The sequence below is a fragment of the Archocentrus centrarchus genome, chromosome 14, assembly GCF_007364275.1.
Source record: "Archocentrus centrarchus isolate MPI-CPG fArcCen1 chromosome 14, fArcCen1, whole genome shotgun sequence".
Taxonomy (NCBI): domain Eukaryota; kingdom Metazoa; phylum Chordata; class Actinopteri; order Cichliformes; family Cichlidae; genus Archocentrus; species Archocentrus centrarchus.
The window spans coordinates 25,725,771-25,736,394 of record NC_044359.1 but is presented as its reverse complement, the minus strand read 5'-3'; the positions used below and the strand labels follow the sequence as shown (position 1 = coordinate 25,736,394).

Sequence of the window (10,624 nt, the reverse complement as noted above, 5' to 3'; positions counted from 1 at the left end):
GTTAGCACTGTCACCTCACAGCAAGAAGATTTCTGATTAGAACCTCGGCTGCAGCCTTTCTGTGTGGAGTTTGCATGTTGTGTAAGCTTAACTGGTAATTATAAACTGGCCATAAGTGTGAGTAAGTTTGTAGCTGTCTGTCTCTCCTGAGTGCCTAAAAGCTGAATAAGCATTTAAGAAAATGAACATGGATAATTTCAAACAACAAAAAGAGAATGTCAGGTCCACCATTAAATTCAGAACAGTTTCAAATGCTCCTGAATGACTAGAGAAGTTAACATGAAGCACAACTGAGTTTGAAAACACTCCTCTTTGATTATTTGTAACATACACATTGTCATTTTCTTCTAATGTAAATAAAAATAATCAATTATTTTTGAAGACAAGGATATGTGGTGCAGAGAAACATCCCATCTGATCACAATAATCATCTTTTTGATGCAAAAGATAAAAAAAAATATATATATAGAAAATCACCTTCCACATGCACAATACATCTACTAAGGTACTTTCTTGGACTGTGCAGAAACATATTGATCACAGTTACATCAGAAATTACATTTTTACTGCATGACGTATTTTAAAATTAACCACAGATTGAAGTTTGACTTTTATCATTTAAGTTCTATTTGGAAATACAGCAACACAGCAGTCCTTACATGCAATCCCTAAATAAATAAAGGGCTCACAATAATAATGCCACATTTACACTTACTGTTTAAATTTTACTTTTCTAATTTTGTAGCGGGTTATGATTCTTAACAACTTTTTCAGAGATTCTTTGATTTCTCGTGTCTGTAGAACATATATGATTGGGTTCAGCATTGGAGGAAAGACCATGGTCAAAGACAGGTTTATGATCCTGCCATTTGGGTCTATGTTTGCACCTAGAGTAAATGTGATTAATACTGGGATGAAATAGATTGCAACTAATGAAAGATGAGCTGTGCAGGTTTTAAAGCCCTTCATTCTTTCTTGAACTGTGGCTACTTTAGCTAAAGCATAGCCGATACACACATAGCTGATCAAAACAATTGTAAGAGGAAGCCAAAGAATAAGAACTGGCACCATCTTACCAATTACATCACTGGGTGTATAGTCATTGCATGCAAGACGGTATATTGGGCCATGGTCACAGATATAACTTTTAATAACAACTGACTGACAGAAGGAAAGTCTTGTAAGGAGGCCAACTACAAGGAGCATAACAGTAATGACAAATACCCACAAAGAGGCAATCAAAGAGAACATGAACCTGTGAGTCACCTTCACTGGATAATGCAGTGGGTAAACGATAGCTATAACTCTGTCATATGACAGTGCAACCAGATTTAAAGCCTGTAAGAAAAGGCAAAGATAGCAGAAAAACAGGAATGTCAAGCAGTCATTATAAGGAATCTGGGTGTGATTAAACAAAAAGATATCAAGAACCTTTGGTACAATGGCAGTGTTTCCTAACAGATCCACCAATGCAAGATTAAATACTGCAATATATTTTGGTGTTCTTAGATTATGATCCAAGCATATGACCCCCATTACAGCTGTGTTTGCCAGGACCGAAATAATATAAACAAAAAACAGAAAGACATAATAGTATTTAATATTAGGAATCCCAACAAATCCAGTTACAATGAAATATGCAGGGCGCACAAAGGTAATATTTTTCCCAAGTGCAGAGTTGAAGAAGTCCATTGTAAATTTTCTGTCAAACTTGTATTGCCCAAGCACTGACAATACAGAAAGCAGTACTGCACATCAGGCTTCTGTGATGGAGACGGTGGAGTACTGCTGACGACGAAGCTCAGGCGAGCTTTAACTGTCTGCTGATCTCCTCAGTGTTTATATTTATGGATATTTATGTGTGATTCCTTGAGTGTATTCTACAACTCTTTTTCCAAAAATGCTTGGATGGTATATAAGATGTAAATAAAACTGAATGCAATGCCTTGATCTTTAAACCTAACTGCTAACAGTATAAACACAACATAATAAATCTAAAAACTGAAAATGCTAATAAAATGTTTATATTATATTTATGTTTGTTTTTGATTTCTTGCAAGTAACATACATCAAAAAAAGCTGATACATTATGTTGCATTCCTTACATTACATTACAAGTGTGAGACAAATTGCAATTTTTATAGCCTTTTTCTTTTGCTTGATATAAGATTTTGAATGTTCAACAGCTCAGGGCTTCTTTTGTGATATTTTACATTTTATAATGTGCCAAATGTTATACAAAGTAAGAGGTCTAACCTGCAGGAAACGTTTAATGCCTGGACTCTTCTTCTCTCTGCTGCCATTCACTAATCAAACTCAGGTTTGCAGACTGTGTATTACTCAGAACACACTGTGCATATATACACGTATCTTTGCACTGCACATGTCCAATTTATGAATGCAGGTTTAATAATGTAGTATTTTAGGTAATCAGTATGAAAGCATATTTTCGAATATACTTAATTTATTATTAAGTACTGAAAATTGTTATTAACCTCTTCTACAGACTGACTTGCTTAATCATGTTGTAACTGACTCACTCTGTGGGCAAGCTGCAAGTCATTCTCCCAGCAACTCCATTACCTTATTTCTTGAAGTGGTCTATATGTAGAAGAAAGAAGAACAAGGAACATGCTTGAGTAGCTGATTGAACATTTTAATGGTGCACCACATGACATGACTTGATAATGATAGAATGCGCAAAGGCTCATGGGAAAAAAAATACTGCACTTTGTATCACTGGACTTTCATTTTCACATATATATACATATATATATATATATATATATATATATATATATATATATATATATATATATATATATATATATATATATACATACATATATACATATATACATATATATATACATATATACATATATATATATATAAATATATATATATATAAAATAACTTAGTTACTTTATTGATTACTTATTTTTAGAAGTAACTGATTTAGATTACAAGTTACTTTATTAGTTACATTCAACTGCTGCTGGTGTTACGCCAAAAAAAAATTATTGCCTGTGTGTTTAAACAGCTGTAAATGACTTGTTGACGTATAATCTGTGAAACGTGTCAAACATATCTCTCATGAATGATATCAAGTCTTTCTGAGAGAGAAATAGCTTTTCTATCACAAGGCAGAAGCTGCAATCAGTTTTTGGCAAAGTGACTTTTATATATTTGCTTTTTTATAAAGGTAGAACCTGTCATTGACATTAATAATGTCTTTTAAAACAGAAATCTGGCTAAGAAGGCTGTAGAAATTATAGCAAATATAACATCACAGTTCTTTAAAGATATGTTAAGTGGCCAAAAAGCACAGACTTGCCAAACAAGATTGCTGCAAAACAGGTTATTTCTTCATTTTATATATAAGCCCTTCATAAATCATGCTGACTGCACTCTATTTACCAATATAAGCAGAGACATAAAGCACATAGAAACATCTGAATCACTTTATGGCTGTCATGGTCCTGGGCCGTCTGCCCAGCGTTTTGTGTTTAGTTTTATTTTCCATGAGTTTTTATTTCCCAGTTTGTTTTGATGTTCTTGTCCCCTTTGTCCCTGTCTCCCCTGCATCTGTGGTCTTACGTCTGTTTTGTCATTTTGTCTTGACCCTGACCTCCTGTGTTTTCATATTGAGTTTTATTCCTAGTGTTGTGACTAGTCTGCGTCTCTGTCCCGTGTCTGTGTGCCAGTCCCCTGTGTCTAGTCTGCATGTACCTTGGTTAGTCACTTCCTGTTTTATTTTGCCAGTCTTGTGTTCCCTGTGCTTTGTGTTTAGTTTTGCGTCCCCTGTGTTATTAGTTTCATTTGTTTCACCTGCTGTGCCCTGCTGTTTCCTCTTGCCCTGATTACCTAATGTGTATTTAAGCCCTCAGTTTTTATCTGTTCTTTGTCGCGTCGTCTTCAGTGTTCCCTCACTGTGTGTGTCCCAGCACTGTAATTTTGTATTGAGTTCTGGCACCTGTCCAGCTCCAGTCTAGCTGAGTTTTTGGTTTCTTGTGTTTTCTTAATAAATCCACCTTTAAGTTCTATTTTTGTGAGTCTGCATCCTGGGGTGCAATCCTGCCTGCCACACACAATCCATGACAATGGCAGACAATCACTTTTTGGCACACCACCGCCAGCCCCCACCCCCAACATAAAAATGACAACTGTTTGACAATGTTAATTGGACCTTTTTATATTTGGTACTAGAAAAAATTGGATTCAGTGATGAAGCTGCCAAATCTATTAAAATGCTCTAACAGAAACCAACTACAAGAATAAGAATAAATGGTAATCTGACAGAGAATATAACATTAGACCGGTCTACCAGGCAGGGCTTTTGTGTCTTGCCAATTCTGTTTGCAATTTTTTGGAGCCACTAGCCCAAGCAGTTAGACAGATTACATATCTAAAAGGGATAAAAATTGGGGAAGAAAAACATACGATTGCACTTTTTGCAGACGATGTGATTTGCTTTTTAAAGGACCCGGATACAGGTATCTTGACCAACCTGCTAGAGAGATTTGGTTTTTGCTCCGGGTACAAATTAAATCTGACGAAGACACAATTTCTGATGTTTAATTATTCTCCACCTAAAGATTGACAGTTGAAATTTAATATAAATAGGAGAACAACCAAAATGAAATATCGTGGGATCACTTTAACACAAAGGATTGAAGAGCTTTATGAAGCTAATTACACACAAATGGACACAGAAATTAGGAACGATATGAAAAGGTGGAGTATCCTTCCTCTAGACCAGGGGTGGGCAAACTACAGCCCATGGGCCACACCCAGCCTGTTGGTCTTTTTAATCCAGACCCCTGAAGATTGGTACAGAATTGCCCAAATCAAATTTTATTGATGTCAAGGATTCTGAGAATTGCTGCAATTATTTGCTATGTATGCATCCAGTGCTGGCATCTGGCCCTGACATCTGTCAAATTTCAAAAAGTCAATGTGTAAGTAAGTAAGTAAGTAAGTAAGTAAAATTTATTCATATAGCACTTATCACAGATAAAAATCGCAAGGTGTTTCACAACAAAAGACAAACATAAAAGTATAACAAGATAAAACAATAGAAAACAATATAACATGTTAATTAAAAGCTTGTCTGTATAAAAATGTCTTTAGCTGCTTTTTAAAAGAGTCAGTGTAGTCTGTACAGCGTAAAAACAGTGGAAGAGAATTCCACAACCTTGGTGCCACAGCCCCAAAAGCCCGATCCCCACGATTTTTGAAACGAGTGCGAGGGACTAACAGTAACCTTTGACCTGATGATCTAAGAGCTCGGGATGAAGAATATGGTTTCAACAGGTCAGAGATATACTAGGGGGGCTTGACCATGTAAGGCCCTAAAGCTTAAAACTAAAATTTTAAAATGAAATGTTAAATATACTGGCAACCAATGAAGAGAAGCCAAAACTGGAGTGATATGAGATCTTCTATTGGTGCCAGTTAAAAGTCTTGCTGCAGCATTCTGCACAGTTTGAAGATGATTCAAAGCTGATTTGTTGAAACAAGTAAAAAGACCATTACAATAATCCAGTGATAGGTTCAGATCATTTTAATAAACTCAAGGAACAAACACACAACTCTTTTTAACTTGCGCAAGGAGGAGAAAGCCGTTCCTTAAGCTCAGCTCTCGGACTGAGCGGAAGTGATCTGTCCCAAGGGATGGCTTCCTGCGCAGCGGCTTTTATTGCGGACTTTCACAGTAAAATCACGTGGGTTACACAGAACTCAGTTTACAACATGTAATAAACAACATTCTCGGCTCCTTCCTTACCATATATGGTAATAAGTGTACCATGGAATGTACATACGTAACATGGCGTATGTGAGATACGTGTCTTATGTGTGTTCTGTAGGCATGAAACAGCTTGCAGGTAACTACACCTTCCTCTTTAATAAATGCCACCACGTGTTCTCATTCCTAGCATTCGTTTCGATGTCTCACTATGGGATGCGCCTCCCTGCGTAGTCCTCAGAAGCATTTATCTCATTACGCCAATCCTGATTGGCTGGTGATCGCGATGACCATGTCAGGCGGAGCCACCCACCTTTAAGTAGCTTGCACTACAACATAGTCATTATTCAAAAACCTCTTCTCGCTTCGGAGCATATCTCAGGAGCAAATAGGCTAGCTAGTTGAACTGTCCACAGACAGGAGTGTCAGCTAACTTCTCCGTCGCCGGGCGCTAGCTGCCTTCTTTTGCTCACCTCTCCCCGTGAGTCTTCACCATAGACCAGGGCGTTTTACCACCTACCCTCCGGTAAGGCGGTTAATTACGGTTTGGCACGCCAGCCAACACCGTTCTCTCTTTTGCTGTCATCATAGTTGGCACCCCAGCTAACGAAGATGAACCCGCCATTCCCTCACACCAGAGGAAGCGGAGACTCCGGGGCTCGACTCTGCGTTTGCGGCAACAAAATCTCGAGCGAAGACACACACCAGGTCTGCTCTTGCTGCCTCGGGCTGGAACATGCCCAGCTTGCACTCGAAGCCCCCGGTTCATGCGTGCACTGTGCCCGGTTTACCATGAAGAGTCTCTGTCGACGGCTAGCGCGCCAAGCTAGCCTGACGGGAGCAGATCCTTTCTTGCCCACAGCCGGGACCGCGGCAGATGGTGGTGACAAGGAAGAAATTGCGGAAGCCGAACCGCACGCTGGCACCAGCTGGGGCTCACAGCTGGACCTAGCCGCGACGGCTCCGCCGTTGGAAGACGTGCTAGAGTTGGATTATGAGGATGATGATGAGGACACCTCAGAGCTCCTCGTATCCGACGATGAGGTGGACGAAGATGAAATTTTCGTTCCCTCCCCTCAGGCTGTCAAGCCTAACACTGCAGCCACCTCCCGGGGCGAGGACAGCGCATCAGCTTCCCCCGCTCCCAGCATGGATTTGCAGAATGTGTGCAAACGCGCTGCTTCCAGGCTGAACATTCCGTGGCCCGACGTCGTGATGGAGACCACCAAATCACGTTACGAGGGGAAGAAATTGCCCCAGGCCACCAGGGCGGCGAAGCAGTTACTCCCAGTCTTCCCGGAGCTGTTGGAAGAGATAGCGGTCTCGTGGAAGGACCGCCCGTTCAGCAGCAGAAGCCCAATACAAGGGGCTTCTTCCTTGGATTTTGAGGGCATGGAGAAGCGCGGCTTACTCCGCATGCCCCCTATGGAGCCGTTAGTTGCAGCCCACCTCCATCCGCGGCGAGCAGCGGCATCCTCCAGGAACCCCACACTCCCGTCAAAGGCGGACCGTTTTCAGTCCGTCATGACTGAAAGGGCCTACAAGGCGGCGGCCTTGGCTGCTAGGGCGCTGAATGTCTCCTCCATGCTCGCTGCTTATCAAGCAGAGCTGTGCGAGGATATGACGACTAGGCCCGACCCGAGTGTGTGGGAAGAGATCACTGTGATTACGGACATTTGCCTCCGCGTGCAGCGCTGTGCAGTCCAAGCCACAGGGAAATCTATGGGAATGATGGTGTTGCAGGAACGCGCCAGATGGCTCAACCTGACAGACCTATCAGAGAGGGAAAAGGAGGACATCCTTGACATGCCGATCGTGCCTGACGGCATTTTCGGAACTGCTCTGGCTTCCATGCAGCAGAGATGTGAGGCAAAGAAGAGGGAGGACGAAGCTCTTAAACTTTGCCTCCCTCGGAAAACCGAGCCGATGCCTCCTCCGGCCCCGCAACAGACCTTTGCACAGGCTGTCCCTCGGCCACCCCCTCAGTTCAGAATCCCAAAACATACGAAGCCCCAGCCACCCTCCGTACCCCCACCGAGGCAGCAGACGGGGGCAGGCTGGCCACGGAATGGCCCGACAGCGGCTCCACCAGGACGACCAGCGCAGCCCCTCGATCCTCAGGCCAGGAAGAAGAAGAAGGCAGCCTGACAGGCTTCTCACTTCCCACAGGTGAAGAAGCTGGAAGTTCCCTGTTCACCAGCCCCACCTGCTATGTTCCAGAGTGTGTCGCAGGGGTACCCCCGCCCCATCGACCCCACGTCGCTGCGCGTTATGCCCCCTCAGAGCGCACACGCACAGGCCACGAGGAAAGGAGACTTTGTTTCGGGAGCAGCAGACCCTGCCCCTCTCCTGAGTCGCAGAAACACACACTCTTGTTATTTAATAAAGCATGTTCCACTGCAGCATCCAGACTTACTGTCGAGGGCACAGTCAAAACAAGAAAACAGCACAATGGCATTGCTGCCTCGGGAGGGGGCTGCACTTCCCCTCAGGAAGAGTGCCATAACCGACGCTGTGAAAAGTTTAACACCCCGCGCATGCGCAGTGTTAACCTATTGTCACCACGGTACCCCACCGCAAGATGGCCTCCTAACACAAGTTTTGGGGGCTCCCCAAGCGGACGAAACACAAGAAGTTGCCACTTCTCTATCTTGGAGGAGAGAGAGATGGGCGGAGCTCACAACTTCATCCTGGGTACTGAAAACAGTATCACGGGGCTACAGGCTTCAGTTTGCCGTTACTCCCCCTTGTTTCTTGGGCATAATACATTCCCAAGCACGGGGAGAGTCTGCTCGCATTCTACAGGAGGAAATACACTCGCTGTTAGAAAAGAGAGCTATATGTATAGTGCCCCCCGATCAGAGTCGAAGCGGCTTTTACTCCAGGTATTTCCTGGTCCCCAAGCGGGGAGGGCGCGGACTTCGCCCTATCCTGGATTTGCGGGCTCTGAACGAATTTCTCAGAAAATACAAGTTCAGGATGCTGACTCATGCATCTCTGGTACGTTTGGTGCGCCAGGGCGACTGGTTCACTTCTGTCGACCTAAAGGACGCATATTTTCACATTCCCATTTACCCTCCACACAGGAGGTATCTGAGGTTTGCTTTTCGGGGCATCAGTTACGAGTACAGAGTGCTGCCCTTCGGCCTGTCCCTGAGCCCCCGGGTGTTTGTACGCTGCACCGAAGCAGCGATAGCGCCGCTCAGGCAGCAGGGCATTCGTCTGGCTACATATCTAGACGACTGGTTCCTTCTAGCGCGATCGGAGCAGGAAGCTGCGACACAGACGTGTGTCGTCGTGAAGCATCTAACCGATCTGGGTTTCATAATAAACACAGAAAAGAGTGTGTTGTCTCTGGCACAACATATAATATTTCTGGGTTTATCTCTGGACTCGATCTCCTTCACAGCCAGCCTGTCAGCCGAGAGAGTGAAGGCGTTCAGAGCGTGCCTCGCTCTTTTTCGTCTACACAAACTGGTCCGCTTCAGGTTGTGCCTTCGCCTACTGGGACTGATGGCTTCAGCCATCCTTGTAGTGCGACTCGGCCGGCTGCATATGAGGGATTTTCAGCGCTGGGTAGCTTCACTCAGACTGAGCCCCGTGCGTCATGGCGCGCGGAGAGTTACAGTAACAGTGGATTGCGCAATGGCTTTACGCTGTTGGCGACATCCGGATTTTCTGACTCAGGGGGTACCCATGGGCACTGTTCAGTGTCGGAAAGTGGTCACCACGGACGCGAGCCTGTCCGGTTGGGGCGGTGTCCACGAAGGGCGATCTGTGAGAGGTCTCTGGAGCGGCACTCTCCAACGATCCCACATAAATTGTCTGGAGCTTCTGGCGGTGTTTCTCACCCTCAGGCGCTTTCTCCCGTTCCTACAGGGACATCACGTCCTTGTAAGGACCGACAATACAACGACGGTCGCTTATATCAACCGTCAAGGGGGACTGCATTCACGCCAGTTGCACATACTGGCACGCAGACTGATCCTGTGGAGCAATAAAACGTCTCCTGTCTCTGAGGGCCACGCACATCGCAGGCTCTCTAAATCTGGGAGCGGATCTGCTATCCAGAGGAGCTCCGCTATACGGCGACTGGGCCCTGCATCCGGCCATTGTAGAACAGCTGTGGCTGCGCTACGGCCAGGCTTCAGTGGATTTTTTTTTTGCTTCAGAAGAAAACGCGCAGTGTCCGCGTTTTTTCTCCTTGCGTGATCAGAGCGCGCCTCTCGGTGTGGACGCGCTCGCGCATGTTTGGCCACCCGTGCTCCTGTATGCTTTTCCTCCTCTGGCGTTAATACCTCCCACTCTGTCCAGAGTGAGGGAACATCGCCACACAATGATTCTGATAGCTCCGCTCTGGCCGACAATGCACTGGCTAGCGGAGATATATCAGCTTCTGTGCGGGCAGCCGTGGCAACTCCCGTTGCGCAGGGATATGCTGTCCCAGGCACGGGGGTCGATTTTCCACCCACATCCAGAGCGCCTGGCACTTTGGGCCTGGCCCGTGAGTGGGTTAATCTAAGCATGGTGAATCTTCCCCAGGGGGTGATTAACACTATTCAGAATGCTAGGGCATCCTCCACCAGGTCTCTGTACTACAGTAAGTGGAGGGTGTTTGAGGACTGGTGCCACGAGAAGGGTCACATTCCCTTTCAGTGTCCAGTTGGCCTGATTCTGTCATTCCTACAAGACTTGATTGACAAGCAAAAAGCCTTTTCCACAGTTAAAGTGTACTTGGCTGCCATTGCTGCCTTCCACATGGGGTTTGGTGATAAAACAGTTAGCCAACACCCTTTGGTTTGCCGTTTTATGAAGGGGGCCCGCAGGTTACTCCCTGTCTCCAGGCCACTGGAACCCCCTTGGGATTTGGCGGTG

General features: G+C 44.8%; 1 protein-coding gene across 1 annotated transcript; it reads right to left on the bottom strand.

Annotated features, from left to right (window-relative positions):
* Positions 1–711: 711 nt before the first annotated feature.
* LOC115791468 (olfactory receptor 52K1-like) lies at positions 712–1,692 on the bottom strand. Its single transcript, XM_030745556.1, has one exon. The coding sequence runs from the start codon at positions 1,690–1,692 to the stop codon at positions 712–714; it is 981 nt and encodes a 326-aa protein (XP_030601416.1).
* Positions 1,693–10,624: the final 8,932 nt, after the last annotated feature.